This window comes from Pollicipes pollicipes, unplaced genomic scaffold (assembly GCF_011947565.3).
Source record: "Pollicipes pollicipes isolate AB1234 unplaced genomic scaffold, Ppol_2.1 Scaffold_2555;HRSCAF=2994_pilon_pilon_pilon, whole genome shotgun sequence".
NCBI lineage: Eukaryota > Metazoa > Arthropoda > Thecostraca > Pollicipedomorpha > Pollicipedidae > Pollicipes > Pollicipes pollicipes.
In genome coordinates this window covers 2,455,191-2,474,033 of record NW_023596136.1, presented here as the reverse complement: position 1 = coordinate 2,474,033, position 18,843 = coordinate 2,455,191, and the positions used below count along the sequence as shown (strand labels likewise).

General features: G+C 53.7%; 2 protein-coding genes across 2 annotated transcripts in view; both read right to left on the bottom strand.

Moving 5' to 3' along the window:
- Positions 1–8,739, bottom strand: part of LOC119107449 (uncharacterized) — a 159,012-nt gene extending 150,273 nt beyond the window's left edge. Inside the window, exon 1 of the mRNA XM_037230896.1 lies at positions 8,532–8,739. Coding sequence (XP_037086791.1) covers positions 8,532–8,591 — 60 coding nt within the window. The 5' untranslated portion in view covers positions 8,592–8,739. The remainder of the gene's footprint in view (positions 1–8,531) is intronic.
- A 90-nt stretch (positions 8,740–8,829) lies between these two features.
- Positions 8,830–17,526, bottom strand: LOC119107438 (delta-like protein 3). Its single transcript, XM_037230885.1, has 4 exons — positions 16,485–17,526; positions 14,064–14,151; positions 12,524–12,678; positions 8,830–8,910 (listed from the first exon to the last, which is right to left on the bottom strand). Exons 1-4 carry the CDS (start codon positions 16,512–16,514, stop codon positions 8,830–8,832), a joined length of 354 nt encoding a protein of 117 aa, XP_037086780.1. The 5' UTR covers positions 16,515–17,526.
- Between the last annotated feature and the right edge of the window lie 1,317 nt (positions 17,527–18,843).

Sequence of the window (18,843 nt, the reverse complement as noted above, 5' to 3'; positions counted from 1 at the left end):
GATCGTCACCTTCGGCTGAGTAACAGCCTTGTGTCACAGCCCCCCGCCCCGGACACCAGCGTCCGGCCGCCGAACTGGGTCGGCCGCCGCCCCCACACACCTCACTTCCGGCACCCGGAGAAAACGCGTCACCCTCAGCTGTTGTGCGCGCGCTTATTACACGTCGTTCATGGCGTCCCGCTCGAGCGCGCCTGTAACCGGCGGCGACGATTACCTGCCGCGCCGCCACGCCCAACTGTTCACAATGCGCGCACCTCGCCGGGGCGTGCCGCTGGCGCTGAGATGGCGCGGGACGGGATGACGGACGTCCGGGCCGTTTGCAACGGGTATCAGTGGTGCGGATGTCAGCGGCTGAAGACGTCGGACATCGCTGGTAGCGGATATCGAACATTACTGACTGCAAACAGCGTGCGGGTGGGAGGGAGGGGGGGGGGGGGGCAGCACCACCTGTTGTGACCGGACCACAGGCAAAGGCGGAGGCAAGGACATCCTGCTCCGTTCCTCAGCAGGGAGAATGCGTGAGTATGAGAAAGCATGGCAACCAGCAGGGTAGTCCATGACACACGATGCGCTGGCCACAGGCACGATGGCCTGGTTTCTGAGGAGGTGATGTGCATCCCAGCGGGCAGACTTGTGCCCGGCGACCCCGACCCCAGACTTGTGCCCGGCGCAGACCCCGTGCTGCCGCTCTCGTAATCAACCACCCGCAAACAGCGGGGCGAAAAACTCGCAGCAGTCCACAAGTTCAAACGTGACAAAACAAGCGCAGATTTTCAAACAGCTCAAGCATCCCGCTCAGGTGATGTTAAGGGAAAAACCGACGTACCATGATGCCAAACGTATGCTTGTTTCCCGCGAGCCTCGCGAGGGACCGCATATAACGCAAAAGGTCGACATAAGGTCATCGGGTACAGGCCTGTTAGATGACTACTTGATTGTATGTCGGTCAGGCGAAGTGCATACCCACTAAGGGTGTTTAAGTATACGGCATTATGGGTGTTATCCTGGGAATTTAACTCAACGCACAACGTGTCACATTACAGAACACCCTGAAAAATCCGGTAGAGGCAAAGATTGTCCGAAGTCATTGGCGCGTTTCGTGCATATCGTTTTAATTTGTTGCTGGAAGCAGTTCTTAAAACGTCTAGCCGTTCGTGACCGAACAAACTGACGAATGGTAACGCTTGCAGTAACTGATAGCATAGCACATGCACTGATAACATAAAAGCTCAGGACTGTGCAACTACAAGAGATTCGTGTATTCGGTGTATCGTGGAAGTGCAGGAAGGTTCGATATTTCAGCACCACTTTATATATCACACACTGTGCTTTTCCTCGGTTGATCCACCTGACCCTCGCCCGGGCACTGCTCGTGATAGTCGGAAGTCAATCCATTCTCATTTGTAGCGCCTTGTACCCCGGAAGCAGCGATAAACCGTCACCGCGCTTCTTGAGGGAAAGGGGAGAGCCGTGTGACCGCCGTGAACGGCCAACGGAACGGGACGGGAGAGCACCAGCGGCGGTCCTGGGAGAAAGGTCCAGCCCCGCCGGCGGTGAACGTCTGGCCCGGTCCCCGCCGGACCGACACTGCCCGGGTCACTGCCGCCGCAGACCGGCGGGGGTCAGGATGGTCCGATGAGCAGCTGGGAGCCAGCTGCCCGACACTGCCCGTGTCACTGCCGCCGCGGACCGGCGGGGGTCAGGATGGTCCGATGAGCAGCTGGGAGCCAGCTGGCCCAACACCGCTCGGGCCGCCGCCACCGCAGACCGGTGGGGTCGCGCCGGTCACAAGCCGCTGGAGTCGGGTGAGGTAGTCCAGGTTCACAAACGACTGATAATAGCAGACAGAAGTGGGGTCTTACAGGCCTGGCACCGTTAAAGTCAGACGACGCTGGTGTTCCGCCCGCCAGGCACCGCAGAGTGTACATCAGCGGGAGACCGGCGCCGCAGAGTGTACATCAGCGGGAGACCAGCGCCGCAGAGTGTACACCAGTGGGGGCCGGCGCCGCAGAGTGTTACATCAGCGAAAGATCGGCGCCGCAGAGTGAACACCAGAGGGAGACCGGAGCCGCAGAATGTACACCAGCGGGAGACCGAGTGTAGACCAGCGGGAGACCGGCGCCGCATAGTGAACACCAGCGGGAGACCGGGCCCAGAAACAACTCACGACATTCAAAACTTGCTTTCCCCGAGGGCAAGCTTGCGACATACGGGTCAACATTACGCGAGCTTTGTTTACCACCTTCCGGGCGATGAACCCCGCATTGGATATCGCTTGGAGAGCAACCATTTGTATTTGTCAACAAATTAAAACGCTTACTCTCAAAACAATGGTAACTGCGGGCATGCATAACACGCGGAGGCAGCTAGAAAGTCTGCACGCCTCGGACCCGTGTGCTGTTCCCCCCCCCCCCCCCCTACAGGGAAGTGTAAACAAATTTTGAGAGCATCGCCGTAGATCAAACGAATCCGTCAGCACCGTCAAAGCGTGACACAACCACGTTTCCGCTCACTGATGCCAAAGACGGCGAGACGTTTTCTGTACGCAGGCGTTGCAAACCAGACGCTGCAAAGGCTGCGGGAGGCCGTCGCTTGCACGTCGCCCTCCCCGGCGTCAGCGCGGGGTTCTCCGTCGCAGGGGTGCTGTCGAGGCGGCTCGGCAGCGGCCGGCGCGGCGCGGAAGCGGCGGAGAAATCCGACCGCTCCAGCCGCCGAGTTGCACAAGACCGGGGTCGGCCGCTCTCCGAGCCGGGCCGCGCCGAGGAAAGCCGGCGGTCCGGCCTTCGCTGGGGCCCGCGACTCGAGGCGGCGGCGGCGGCTCAGCGGAGCGCCGCGGGAAACCCGCCGGTGGATGTGGCGGCAGCGGCGCGGGAGAACGCCACGGGAAACTCGACAGTCCAAACCTGAGATCTCGACTTCTGGGCAAGATGGGAGATCCGGGTTTCTTCAGCGACAGGTTTCGCCTTTAGCGGAAATCCTTCGGGACGTTTCAGTACTGACTACTCAGCGAAGATGACCTGCATCGCCAGTGATATTGAGTTGTTCTGCGGTGGACGCCCAGCGTTCAGCGAAAACTTCAGGGGAGGTATGTCGAACCACGAATGTGGTGAGACCAAGCCCGCTCGATTCTTGGTGGACTTGAGGGCGATACTTGTTATCAACTGTAAATCACGAATGTGAAATATAAGGCGAGATTGGCGAAACCATGGTGCATACTTCTATTGTAGTTCTGGAAAATCACGATTGAATTTTAAGGCTTGTGCATGGACCTGCAATATCTAAAGTACATGTTAAGCATATTGCTCGCACTCCAAAGTTGCAAGAAAACCACGTTTGATCACCCATTTTGTAGGTGCATGCCTTCACTTTACATAGCACAACTGTTCAGGAAATGGGACCGGGCATATAGCGTTAAGCCTCGCAGGGCGCGAGGTACATCGAGGGTGATCCTGTCACGCCGGAGTCCCTCAGCCCCTAAGCCTGAGATATTGAGGCCGAGGACAGGAAGGCTCGAGGCTGGGACGTATTTTAAACTTCCCTTGGCATGCGGGACAATTTTCGTCGGCAGTAAGTCATTTCACGCTTGGCCGTAGCCTCGTTTCAGGCAGCGAAAAACGGCTATGTTTACAGAGTTGTACAAAATGATAAGACTTAGACAAATACAAATATACTAACCTTACTTCTATGCGTTTCTTTGGGACCAAGATCACGGTTGAAGCCCAACGATCTCTTTCTCCGATCATTTAGATCTCGCAATTTACTACGATTTGACCCTTTTAAGTTCAAACCCCATGTAATCATTAGCGGGGCCAAAGGGTGACCTCAGGTAGCCGCAAATGGGTCGCTTCAGCGGCCTGGACGGGCCCGGCCAGCGACACTTCTGACAGGCTTGTGTCTCAACCATCACTCAGCGCACCGAGTTGCGGCGTTCAGCAACATGTAGCGTTATCCTATAGATGTAATATTTTGATATGTTCAAGTCATTTGCATTAGGTTCTTCGTGGGTACGGTTTCCTCAACCCACTGCACTTCTCTGGGTTCAATTTTACTCAACTAGTGTATGCAGACAGTTATATTTGTCCTTGACCCACCCATTGCATTTTTCTATCACTTTGGCTATAAAGTGTGAAAGAGTTGCGGATATTTTTACACCCAAACTTACAGTTGCAAATTGATAGGCCCAAAATTAGTGCAGTGTAGCTAATTATGACTCAAGACAAACAGGCGATAACAGCGCGTAACTTTCTTGAAATAATCATCCGCCATTTCGTTAGCGTCTCAACCTCAATCGTAACGAAGTACGCATTTTTCCAAAATACATACGAGACGCAAGCCGTTACCGATTCCTTATCGGAATCTATGGGTTTTCTCAGCCCTTGAGGTCCACTAATTTGTATGCAAGCTGCTTTATTGTGTTTGGGCTTCCCGCAACCAGTTAATGTCACGGCAATATTATTTGACCCGATCAAAACAGGAAACTAAATATTGGAAAAGTGCGAAAGGGAAAGTGGGTGGGACCCTGTCCTGATCTAGACGCCCAGGGACACCGCCAAGAGGCCGGCTCCGCTTGACGGCGGGAAAGGGAAAATGGGCGGGACCCTGTCCTGATCTAGATGCCCAGGGACACCGCCAAGAGGCCGGCTCCGCTTGACGGCGGGAAAGGGAAAATGGGCGGGACCCTGTCCTGATCTAGATGCCCAGGGACACCGCCAAGAGGCCGGCTCCGCTTGACGGCGGGAAAGGGAAAGAAGGCGGGACCCTGTCCTGATCTAGATGCCCAGGGTCACCGACAAGAGGCCGGCTCCGCTTGACGGCGGGAAAGGGAAAATGGGCGGGACCCTCTCCTTACCTAGATGCCCAGGGACACCGACAAGAGGCCGGCTCCGCTTGACGGCGGGAAAGGGAAAATGGGCGGGACCCTCTCCTGATCTAGACGCCCAGGGACACCGCCAAGAGGCCGGCTCCGCTTGATGGCGGAGAAAACCCTTCTGTTTTCGCAAGTCTTCCAATGGCGTTGGCAGAAACGCAGTTCAGTGTGTGCAATCAGTCACGTGCACTGCACTGGAGCGCAAACCGTTAGTCCACCGCGGTTTTGGAACACTTTGAGGGTTGCTTACATGGAACTTGAAAAACTGAGAAGGTAACAATGATAAGTAAAACCGACTGCATGGTCTGTATTTTTGTATCGGCTACAAATCACTAAATGAGTTTTGCGCTGCCCAACCCACTGCGACACGAGTAACAGGTAGCGTTTAACACGCCTCCCCAGCGTAACCGAACACCCCACTTTGTTTCCGCATTCGAATATTCCGCAAAGTACTTTCGGATATGCGCGATTTTATCTCAGTCACCGAAAGTAGATTCATGTACAGGTATGCTGGGCAGGACACACACGACCTGCCGACTAAGTTGCATGTTAACACGCGCCCAGGTGGCCGGCTAGATACTCTGCTCGGATGGAGCGGGTCAATTTGACCCCCTGAGATCTCAAGAACTAAGAAAGCTAGAGACATCGCATTTACAGAGTGTGTTGACCTGTATGTAAACTCACTTAGGTCGAAGTTTCAGGTTCCTAGGTCATGACCTTTAGGTAAAAAAGGGTCAAAAATGTGAAGTTCCAGGTTGGTCTCCCAAAGTGCACCCAGAACATAGATAACCGTTTGTAAGCAAAAGGTCACATGCTCATTCAAGGTCAGTGACCTTGTTTGACCTTTTGAAGGTCAATTTGACCAAAATCATGCAAGATTGCTTTGGGTTTTGCATTTGACTAAGCGACAGAGATTACGTAAGGCAGTATGTTCCTAAAACAAAAGGTTGATCTGGGTTATTTTAGGTTAATGAACTGTTCTGACCTCTAAGACGTCCATGGAGGATGTATAATGCGGTTCCCGCCATCAATAAACTCGAAATGAGCACCAGAAACTATCTCATACAGCAACCCCTAGAGTAACAAAACAGGTTGGTTTTGACCTTGGTGTGACCTTTATGCCTGACCTTAGGTCAATTTAATTTACTCATTCAACTGTTGTGTTGCCTAAGAAAGCATTTCAGAGATGTATGGCTTCATCTAACACTCCGTCGTTGGATCAGATTGCAGGATTCCCTAAAAATTGCCTTTGCTGAAACTATGGCCTGACTTTGACCTGCCATAGGTCAGCGACCATAGAGAGTGCATCTAAATTTGTGATGTCAAACGATCCTCTATTAAATTTTTTACAGCCATGCAAAATTTGGTGCTGTTACGCCGCGCCGTTCGGAAACCATTCTGGAAAACCTTTGGGAGGGGGGTCAGTTTGACCCCCGACCGAACGCGTGTTAAGAGTATATGGGATCTGTAAAAAAAGGCCATTGTCGAAGGTCACCACAGGAATTCCGGGTTTTCTTTGACACATGTGTAACTGAGGTTGGTGAGTAATTGCGGCATTTCTCCTCGGTCTTACGAAGCTTTTGATGAAGCAAGACTTCCGATCTTAACGCGGCTTTCCTCTTGCGCACTTTTTTGTCAGTAACGGAATCTTTATATATCAATGGTAAGCACCCGGTCTTATCCTCTCTACCACGGCCACGAAGAAGCTAGTCATTGGTTAGGCTGGTAACTGATACATCCCGTCAGGCTTCAAGTCGATTTAGGCGCTCGCCATTTCCCCTGACTATGGTGGCCTGCAGTCGGTGGTCGCGGCCGTGCTTCAGGTCAGGTGACGTCAGAGGGCAGGGCGACCGTGTTGGATGTTGCGACATGTTAAGCTTTCGCCTGAAAGTTATGTGGTGTTGGCCAGGAGTTTTATTATCGGTTGGTGAGGTCAGGGCTTGAGCAACAAGCGCCGCTTACATTGGGCATTGCTTCCAGGGTGCGATCAATAAAAAGGTTCGAACTAATTTACCGTTTATAAGCATTTCCGGGTGCGACTTATTGTTGGAGGGAGCACTGCATGCACTCCGAACAACAGCGAGGACATGGAGCGGCATACACACTGACGTTTATAATCACCTGACTGTTCAAAGCTCTCTTATCGCAAAGTACATGTAGCGTGTCATGCTATCACAATGCGTATCTAAACACTGAGAACAGCAGCACCGCAGGGTTGTGTGTGTGTGTGTGATTGGGGCTTTACGACGCACTCAGCTGCTGAGGCTATATGGCGTCGCAGGGTTATATATATATATACCGCAGGGTTGTCGAAAAGAACAGTAAAGCAGCTGAAAAGTTCATTTACAGTCCAGGAGCTGCAGCCGACATTTCAGCTGGTGTTACAAGCCAGGTGAGGCCGTGTGATATCGTGAGAAACTGCAACACCTGGAACGACCCGAAATGTTTTGCGCGGTGCCATGTAGCTCAAAAGCGTTATGTTTTGACAGAGAAAAGAGCGAGCTTCAATGCCACTGGCGTACACTAAAAAACACTCCGAAGGTTCGCAGGCATGAACATGGATGATTGTAAAGCAGCGTCCCTCCCTGAAACACCGTAACATTCAGACATCATTTTCGTAATGATCTTGGATTTTGGTGTTCGTTAGCTGTGGGCCTTAAGTTCAGTTATTCATTAGACCCATAGATATTCCCCTAAAAGCCCAATTATGCGAGTGACTCCCCCTCCCCACCGTCAGCGAAGCTTCAGACCGCGTTTCAATGCCAAGAGAAATCCAGGAAGATTCAGGAGCCTCTTATAAGAAAACCCTAGATGTGTCCCTGAAACATTTGCGACTGAAGTGCAGCCTTTGACGACCCTTTGTAAATTGTGCTCAACCAGCCAGCCATCTTCTTTAGCAACAAAGATGTATGGACCTCTGATGGGTCCAAGCTGATATGAACTTGTCGACGGCTTAGTTTATTAAATACAACAATACGTAGTTTTGTCGCCAGGTTTGCTACGGTCGGACAAATAGCAAGGAGATCGCAGTCTCTCCCTTATCTCTCGATATATATTCAGAAAAATTGTCACCACTCGGAAGGCATCTAACAGATATACCCATTAACTTAAAAACGAACTCTTGGTCAGGGTTGGCTCGATAACTTGAAGACCGTGAAATCGAAAGAGAAATCGTCCTCGTTCAAGCAAAGCGTGCACACTCGCTAACCAAATGCCGCCGCCGTTTTTGTTTTTGCCTTTGTTTTGTCTTCCAAGAAGCGAAGCTGCCGCTGTTCCTGTTGCAGTTTCTTGGGTGGCTGAAGGGTGCCCATGACCTTCCCACCCCAAGCATGACTGCATCCATTTGGTAAAGGCACGCATCACCCTGAAAAAATAAATACAAACGCGATGCCATATCTGAGCTGAAATTAAGTTGCACGAGAAGACTTGCATTCGTTTGCCATTGATTTAATGATAGCGATGGATTTAAGGTAATGGTAGTTACACGTCGTATTACTTAGCAATACATCCAGCATCATTTTACATCAGGTCTTAACCCAACGCGCAGAAACCAGCACACCCGGACCTAGCACGCGTGGAACATCACGTTCTGGCCTTTGACGGCTGCTTTTGGCCAATGCCTCACCACCACCGTTCCCCGAAAGTGAAACGAGTCGACACTCACCATCCGAAACTCGGCGTTCGTCGCGCCGAACCACAGCGTCACCAGCACCAGCGTCCGCATGGTGACTCCCGTCGGCGGTGCAGCGGACTCGGAATCGGCTCGAGACTCAGCGAGTCGCACCGACCACAGCCGAGTTCATGGCACCGGGCCTCGCCGCACTTTCTGGCCTCCCGCGCGCTTCTCTCGGACCGCCGCGGCACTGGCCCGAGACTGCAGCGGCGGAAGCTGGCGGCCGGCGCCGTGTGTTGGCGCATGCGCCCCGTGGAGAAAGCGGACGCCTACAGGCGACCTCGATCGCTCACAAGCGAGCATCATGCCCGATGATGCCGGGCAGCTTGCTAGGGCGAGCTGGGGTGTCGGTACAGTTCACGCGACGTCTCTGCCAACGCCGAGGACTTGCAGGGTCGATGCTCCGCGCCGGCCAGCAAAAAGTTCCGAGGAAATCATAGCGGTCTGCGTTAAACTTCCCACCTCTATGCCCACGCGGCCGCCGCTTGTGGTCCGGCTCGCGCCCTCTGTATCCGGACGTAACCCCGAGGTCACTGAACTGACCCACAGACCTACCTGGGCCGGGTGCCGACAAGCGCGCCGTCTGCGTCAGCCATCGGGCCAGACCATCGGTGTCTGGTCCCACGCCACCACGCCAAGTGGGCACTGTGCCGTCCACCACGCCTGATCTCTTGCGGTTCCCGGTGTTTTGCTCTGCATTGGGTTTGTCCTGCGCCTGAACTGATTGTGTGTTTCCCAGTATCGGGTCATGCAGTGCCGCCACTACGTGTTCCACACTGTCTCCCCACTGCCCGGTTATATGCCGTCTGCCGATGTCCAGTCCCGTTACTGCCTCCACAGAGTTGCTTTAATGTCGCTCCTAAGTGACCCCAGACCGTTTCCCCAGCGCATGGCCACCTGTCACCCCTCCAGCGTCTGGTTCACACACTGCATCCTAAGTGATCTTACACCGTCTCCCAAGCAAGCAGCAGTTCACCTGGTATATGCTTACCAGCTTGAACAGCTGAAATTACCGGCCTTTTACCACTCGGAAACGTGATTAGCTTTTAAAAAGCCTGAAGAACTTCTCAAAATGTCGTATACCGTTAGGTGGCGAAACGTGATGACATGTGGCAAACAACTAAGCCTGTTATTGTTCACTTGCGTGTGACATCGCCGAATCATTCCATATCGAGTGTCCGTCAAGCTGTGTGTGGTCCCATGTTCTTGCGTTATTTTTGGATGGTCTCAAACAGCAACGAAACAACATATATTAATAAGAGTGCAGGTTTCAGGAGTGCTCTATATAATACTAAGACAATATGATAACCACATGACATGTGTCATGTCATGTAAGCACATAACATGTTTCTCTGGCTTGTATCGACATGCCAAAATGAATAATCTTCAACACGCAGGCGGCGGAATACCGGCATAGGGAAAGCAGCCACTCACTTTCCCGCAGATGAAGCGGACTGCGCCGTATTTCGGTGACGTGTCTGCGGGAGCATGGTCTCTGATCACCGTCAGTGCACAGAGGAGCAGCGGCAACGGCACCAACAACGGACCCCCACCTCGTTCCCCGCGCCAGGTCAGGCCTCCCTCCCTCCCCCACCCCTCTGACAAGAGGTCAGCCCCACCAGTGACGTCAGCGCACGGCGCCAAGTCCAGACGCCACCGCGGCTCCTGGTCCCCGGCTGATGTCGCGATGGCACGGTTGGCGGCGAAGGGCTCGGCGGCGGCGGCGGGTGGCGCGGACACTTTCTCCGCGCGCGGCCGTCGCCGGCGCCCGTGACGCCTCGGCTCGTCTCCGTGACACCGATCAGAGCCGCGCCGCCAGCCGCGAGACGGATCAGTGACACCGGCCGACGAGACAGCCCGTCAGAGGGACAGCTCACGACGAGACAGCCCGTCAGAGGGACAGCTGGCGACGAGACACGCCCGTCGGAGGGACCCCCCCCCCCCCGCGACCAACGTAATGTGTTGCTCATGGAGGCCACGGAAGTCCGTCACAAAGAGCCGATGAGTACTCACAGCCGGTGCACGGAGAAACGTTTGCCAGAAGGGGAGTGGGTTGCGCCCGTTCCGAGACAAGTGCGGAGGCGAGGAGGGGTCATATGGAATAAACCCCGGCTCTTTCACCGAAAAAATGCTCCGACAGCAGGACACAGCTCCCATGGTTCTGGAGGCACTAACTGCCGTTGGTATGTCGGGCAGGAGCTCGGTGCGCCGGCAGGACTAAATCTTATGCATATATATATATATATATATATATATATATATATATATATATATATATATACATATATGCAATACCTTATTTCTTTATATCTCGCCTTTATTCTGGAATAGATGCGCAGATACCTAGCAGCAAGAAAGTGATGCTTATGTGGCTAAATTTGCATTAACCAAGTATTAAATGTTGCAACAAAAGTGATTTATCGTATAAAGCTAGCCGAAATGGGACAAAGTTTATGCTCTTTTATGCTGCCCACCCGTTGTAAGGCATATCGTTAGCTCTGGCACGGCGTTAGTTTCGTCGGCTTTTATGCAGAACTCGAACATTTGTTCGTTTGCTTGTTTGGAGCTTGTTTGCCAATGACATCAGAAGGCTAGGTACTAACCGAGAGCCGGTCGGCATATCACAACAAAGCCTGCAGATTGCTACCTGGAGCTTGATCCCGTAAGGTGGACTTCGTTCCCGTTTCCAAGACGTCCGTGACTTTGCGAGACGGTGCCGGTCCCGCTGGTTGAAGCACGCGCGCGGTCTGTAGACTCTGGTCACGGCACCAACGAGGATCGGTCGGGCGAAAGTGGTCCACTCAAACGCGTGCCGCACTGTTTCCTGTCAGTCCTCAGCCCTAACAGAGTGTTGCCTGATGTGAAGAGCATGTGCCCGGTGTCTCTGGCCGCTCCGCCAGAAGCGGGACTCTGCTTCGGGACACTTTGTGCGGTGTGTCCCTTGGCTCGGACACCAGCAGCCTGGTTCGAGTCGCCGCAGTCCAACGGTTCCACCAACTCCATCGTCCTCCCTGCTCCACCAGTCCTGCCGTCCTCCCTGCTCCGGCCGTCTCGCCGTCCCCCAGCTGCAGCGGCGGCGGCAGCGCTGCCAGCCTGCCCCCCCCCCCTCCCCCCCCGCTCCGCCGGGCATGACCGGTCACCACCCGTAACGCAGGTCACCACCCGTGGCGCAGGTCGTCGGCTGTGGCGCGGTGCTGGCCGTTTTCACTAGCCGATTGTCGCCACAGCCGCGGCGTCACCGGCGGGGCGACAGCTGCCCGGTGTCGCAAGCGAAACGAAAGAGCGCCCCGTGTCGGTGGCGCAGAGGCGAAGCCGCCGTGACAGTGGAGAGACGTTTTAGTGGAAATGGAACGAACGATAAGAACGTTCAACGTAGGATACGTCGGACATAAATGCGTTTGTTTGTTAATCAAATGCGTCATCCACGTTCTCAAAATGACGCAGCAGCGTTCACATTCCGCATATGAGGAATATAACAGCTCGATCTTTGAGTGATGCCGGTATTTGGAGCAGAATCATCATATGCGCCTGTTTCTGCTCCGTTTAACGCATTTCACGTATTTTGTATGACTTGGCCCAAGTAAAACGGGCGTGGATGGGCCGCGGTCGCTCCCCTCCACCGCGACTCTTGAGGCATACCATATGTAAAAATTCGACAACCTCTCATGCCTCGCCCCGCCTCGCCTCGCCTCGCTTCAACATCTTCATTTCACGCCGCATGAAGCCTAGTAAGTTTTCGTGAGCACCCGACGGTGTCATATTAGGCGGCACCCGCCAATAAAAGCAGCGAACCGCGACGGCGGCTCCAACTGCTTCCACATGCCACCACCACAGATGCGTGCCATTTTCACCAAATAGATCAGAACGTCCCGTCCCTCATAATGTTTACGGCCTCGAAGACCGGCCTCTTACAGCCGCTACCACCGACCATCGGCCACCGCCACCGCTGACCACCTTCCACCGCCGCGGCCGGGCACACTCACCGTGTTGCAGTTGGCGCCGTTGGACTGCTGGTCGCAGACGACACGGACGTCGTACTCGAGCTGCACGTGACCCTGGGCGACCCGGTCGCGCAGCCAGGGGCCCGGCTCCAGACGGCGGCGCACGACCGCCCGGCTGATGATCCGCGCCGAGTCGCCTGAGGCCCAAACGGCAGGTCACGTGACCGACACAGCTCGGCCGCCGACGGCGTGTTACGCGGCTCACGTGACGGCGTGCTTATGCCGGTCCGCGGGCGTGGAGCGGGTCACGTGATCGTTTGTGCTGGTCGCCGAGCGTGAAGCAGCCCGGCTGCGGGGTGTTAAGACAGGTCACGTGACAATGCGCGCCTCGTGGGAACGTCTCTGGCAGGCGACAGACATAGAGAAAGTGGCGGCATGAGATGAATGAGGAAACTCCAGAGAGTGCGGAGATGTAAAGAGTTCGCAAACCAGCTACGTCGTCTGCCAACAGACAGTGCGCAGCTTTCTTAAAAGTATAACTTGCGAAAGCGATAGCAGAACCATACAATCTGCTTTGATCTGTTGTGTTTCGGGGATCACCTAACAACACAATGATTGCAGCCATACAGATCATAAGCAAAGTTGGAGGAAAAATATGAACGGATAAATGAAAAGTGACTCCTGTAAGGCCAAGCATTTGTATTACCCATTTGGTCACAATTGAATGCAGGCATACGTAAGTATTTGGTTTAGGCTCATTACACCCAGACTGCGTTACAGTTATTCCCAGAATGGTCTTGTCGAAGTAAAATAGCGATTTTTTGTCCTTCTTCATGCAGTGAAGACGGATAGCACCACCACAAAATCATTGTTTTTTCAGCAAGATAAACTCGGGTATACCAACCGGAAGCTAATCTACTCTGTGTTCAAATAACTTTAGATTAGTCGACTTTGATCAAATTGCGAGCTTGGCAACCCTTAAAATATGTTGATCACAGTAATATGATTCACAGTATCTACCACAGACCATGCGGTTTGGTTACGTGGTGCAAATCTCAGCCACAATTTGACAAAATGCAGGTCATCAGGCGACGGATTGTGCCTTTGGCTTTGAACTTCTTCAAACCTCTGTTACCTATGTGAATGATGAACGGCCGGTGCAAAGTCACCAGCTCCGAAGCTGATTGCGCCAAAACACCGCACTATGCCACCACGTTCTAGTGCCGTTCACAACTTTCGCAGGATTTTATCGACTTAAGAAATAAATGATGTCGTTAATGCTGTGAGCGACACAAGCTCTCCGATTAGTGTCACAAGTAGTGATACCAGTTCCGAACACTCATTACACGCGTTGTGTGGTTACTTCCAAAGAGGGGTCTCTCTCTGCCTCCCTCCCTTCATCCCTCCCTGCTCCTCCCGTTCCTCCCTCCCTCCCTCTCTTTAAACATGCAACATACCCTCTCCTCACTTCGAACAAAACTATGAAAACAGGCGAACGTGAGATCGTGGTCTAATATGGTCGGCGATCACTACCACCTATGTCCAGACATGCATTAGAAATGGCACGACGTGTTGGCAGTACCTGACTGGATGTCCTGCATGGTGGGATTGTTCTTGAACAGTTCGCCGGTCGTGTCGTGCCAGGCCTCGATAATGATGCTGAAGACCCCCTGAGCACATACACGACAGGTCAGCGGGCTCGGTCGCGCACTGGAACGGCTGTCTATAGCATGGACGAGAGTGCACACGTCTCACCTAGCCTTTACACGCCGCTGGAGGTTGGGAACGGCCCAAAATGTGGGATGCCCCGACTGCATTTTTCAATAGAATCCGTATCTATGCACCCACATAGGGTCACCGTCGAGTTCTCGATAAATTTGGGAACGTCAAGCGTTCCTCCCCTCCTCAGCTTGTGGCTGCCGCGTGGCACGAACACACGGTCCCAAACATCTGGCCTTCATATTCACGCACAGTTCTCTGAGACCTCCTGCCGATAGTGATCACTGAGGCGGTGTCATTCCAGCCAAACAAGCCTGCAGCTGGTTTTGAATGACTGGGCGGAAACGATTGTGAAATGAAAGGACACTCAAACCGTGAGTTGTCATGTTTTGAAGCGAAGTACAGAAAATAGACGAAACCAGACTGAAATTGCACCATTACTGTTAAGAATCTGCGCCACAGTGAAAGTACGAAGGCTGACCTCAACTGATTAGTTTTCGAATCAGAACGACGAAGGCCCGAAATTTACTAAAAAAAAAATGGCAAGAAGCAACCTGGATTCTGAGCTTCTCTGCCCAAAACATCATGCTATGCAATCAACTGTCATTTTATGCAAATTTATTTCAAATGTTTTGCATGGTTGGATTTGAACATACAGTGCTTGTTAGGCAAAGCCTATTGCGTGCACATTATGCCCAACACCCAATTTGTCCCGCCCAGTTCAGTGGATAATTCTTCCACGGGCACATCGTGACTTCGCACTGGGGGCACTATAAAAAATAATTAACTGAAAAAGACGTTGCAGCGCGCCGAGGCGCACAGAATTCTTGGTGTCGCGATTAACACCAAATGTTTTCAATCCATGCATTTTGACGCGTCAAACTTGGCTTCGGTAATTTTCATCACATAGGGTTCTGCATTTCAATATATGTAATGATAGTGATTAGGGCTTTAGGTATCTCAGATTACCGGAGCCATTTCAAGACGGGATGCCTCGACTGGGAATATTCTGTGGTGATGTGGCGGAGGCCCGGGAGGGACCCGAACCCGAGACCGTCCTGTCCACAGTAGAGCACCGTAAGCGCTACACCACCATCGCCTCTTAAGTTGTGCTCGTAAAGCTTTGATAAGGGTCAGGCGCTCCTGATTTTTCCATTTACTTGAATATGTCTCCGACTTTCATCACCGTCATTGGGACTTAACGACGCACTCAGCTACTGAGGTTACATGGCGTCGCCTGCCTCTCACCCTGGCAGGAAGGGCGGGTACCGCGGAAGTCGAGCCCCGTACCTCTGGTTTCCTAGACGTACGGTGATTAACGCATCTGCGTTAACCACTAGACTGCCGGCACCCTGGCCTTGATTTTACCCTCGCCATTTTGCCCGACGAGACTGCGGAGGGTTTTACGCGTGGCACAACGCTGAGGAATGGCTTCCACGGATTAGGGTTCCCCCCGCAGGCCGGCCGTCAGCTGACATTTCGGGTGAGCTAAATAACGCGCCCGCTCTGGGACTCGTACCCAGTGCCGCTAGATAACGGGTCCAGCACTTTCTCCCAGACCGTGGAAGAGGCAAATTATCATACCATTGTACATCGACGGCATGATAAGCTGCTGTCTTCCGTCATAAACTAATTGATCATGTCATTGGCAACTTAGCATGTGAATGCGACAATTCAGCATGCGTTATGGCATATTGCAATAGCAGAAAACCGCCACGCTGCATTTCGCTAAAGAAAAATAATCCTTGCGGCAGCATAAGCGAGAACAAAAAAGCACAGAGAGCAATGCAAATATAGTATTAATATTTGTGGGACTGGGAGCGTCACATTACAGAGCTTGAAGTACTCACCCATGGTGTTACCAGATTGATGCATCAAAAAGTGGCTCGTGTCTCCACATGCATGAAGCGATTTGAAAACGGAAGTAACCGGTCCACATATATTTGGAAAAGCACCGACTTGCTTGGAAGATTTCCTCAATAACATGCGATGCCAAGTATGATAGGCTAGACAGTATCATACAGGCAAATGGTACCTTTTGTAGCTCATTCATTAGGCTTCGTATACTAAAAGCGACTAGGGAGATGGAAAAGTGAAAGCGTACCTATTTTAATGACTTACCACCCGCTGTCAGTACCACGCACACTACAAATGGTGTCATCTCTCTGGACACGAGGATTCGCCGATCCACGTCGTCCTGAGCCACCGCACCGCCCCAACCGAGCCCTGTCGTCGGCGACCCGGCGACCGTCCGAGGGGCGGTCCCCGGTGGCGGCCCACTCACCGGCCACGCGCCGTCGAACGGGAAGGCCATCTCGAGCAGCCGGTCCGGCAGCGGCTCCAGGCTGCTGTTGGCCACCACGCCCGTCACCAGCAGGCCGTAAGAGCACGGGCTGTCCTCAGGACGCCAGAGCGGCGGCCGGCCGGGCCTACCCCGCCGATCCTGCTTCTCTGGAGATGCACCGGGACGACGGGTCCGATCCGCTGGTCTGCTCCGCCGCTCCTGCTCTTGTGGAGACGCGCTGGTCCCACCTGTCCCGTCCGGAGGCCGGGGCAGTGGGCTGTCCGGCTGACCCAAAACTTGCTCTAGGGGCAGGGCACCCTCGGTCTCGTGGTGAGAGGTCTCCTTACGGAATTTGACGCCCTCAGGACTCGATATTTTTCCCCCATGAACAGTGTTCTTCGTGCTCGGGTTAGAAAATGGTTCCTGGGGCGTTGTGCCTGCGGGATTTCGGTCTTCGGCCAAAAGCGTGGTGTCCCCGGTGCTCCGAGACTTGCTCGGATATGGAACTGAACTATCTTCATCGCCTGATGACTCATCTTGGGGAGCGGGGTCTTTTTGGCTCGGCACCGCGTCTTCTGCGCCCGAAGCCTCCTCCTTAAGTACTTTGCCTCCTAAGACCGATGTGTCGTGCGTGGACGGCACGTGCCTTTGAGACCCATCCCCACCAGTGATTGTGTGCGGAGCAGGCACAGTTTCATCCGTGGCGCCATCTACACGGCTTCTGCGCAGTCCTCGTCGAATCCTGCTCCACGTCCGGCTATTGCTGCCATCTCTCGGACGATTACGGAATCTGGATTTTTCCCTGAGCGCAGCCGGCACAAAGTGCAGACGGACAAAGTCTCCGTCGTCAACAAACACCAGTCCAATGTCCTCCGGCTGGGAGTCTTCTGGCCGCTGCTGGCCATTCTCTTCGGGCGAGGGCGACGTGTCGGAGGTGGGGATAAGCTGATGGACCACCTGGATGGTGGTACCCCCTGCCGGACTGCCGCCACCGTCGACTGCCTCCTCTTCCAGCCCCGATAGCTGCCTGGGCGGCAGTTGTCTGTTCCTCTAGTCGCCATCCCCGCTCGCCCTCCTCCCCAGCGGATGTAACTTCACCACCGGCCGGCGTCAGCCGCTCCTCTCCGCCAGGGGGAGCCACGTCCCACGCCGGGGCCGGTGCCAAGCCTTCGGAACCATCCGACACAGGTGCGCCCGTCCCCTCCGACTCCAGCGCCACCCCAGTCCGCCCACTCCGGCCTCTCCGGCGCCTGCTGGTCCTGCGTCTGCGCCCCGTCCCGCTGGGACGGGAGGCGCGAGAGGCGCACGCCCGGAGGCGGCGCCTGCGGCGAACGCACGCGCCGCACGCCACCGCCGCTGTCGGTGACGCACACCCTGAAGAAGGTGCGGCACTGGCCGCGGCAGGTGGCGTTGTCAGCGCGCGCCGTTGGCTGGCAGCAGTGGCCGCCAGCGGCGCGCGACTCCGGGTTGGAGAAGCTTACCAGCCGCAGCTGCAGCTGGCCGGCCGGCGCCACCTACCGGTGTAACAAGAAACTTAAGTCAGCTCTGTATAAACGTCCTTGCACAGTTTGGGCGCGCATGCCAGTGTGCAGGTAATAGGGCAGAGAGGGCAGAGCGAAGGTAGAGCTCATCATCATTAATAGAATCAAGCCATACTGTAGCGTTGATTAGTTGCAGGGACTGGTGTGAACACGTGACGAGTGCGAGGTACCTTTATTACGATCGTTGCCTCATCTAGGGGATGCTACGACTATTTTCACAGCCTACCAAATTACAGGCATTACGGAAAATTATATCCAGCCTATGAAACGTAGATTCACACCGTGGAATAGTTCGATTTTACCTGGCCTAGGGGCTGTGAGTCCCTAGTCAAGTCACCACAAAGCCTTTAAAGATAAAAGGCTGCTGTGTCTCACAGGTTGACAGTATGCTGCATGATCCCTCAGCTGCATCCTTGAATTTCGGCCAAAAGGTAGCCAGTGGTATTCAACAGACAATCGACAAGCCGCTAATAGCACCACACACACACACACAAACACACACACACACACACACACACACACACACACACACACACACACACACACACACACACACACACACACACACACACACACACACACACACACACACACACACACACACACACACACACACACACACACACACACATATATATATATATATATATATATATATATATATATATATCTCTCTCTCTCTCTCTCTCTCTCTCTCTCTCTCTCTCCCTCTCTCTCTCTCTCTCTCTCTCTCTCTCTCTCTCTCTCTCTCTCTCTCTCTCTCTCTCTCTCTCTCTCTCTCTCTCTCTCTCTCTCTCTCTCTCTCTCTCTCTCTCTCT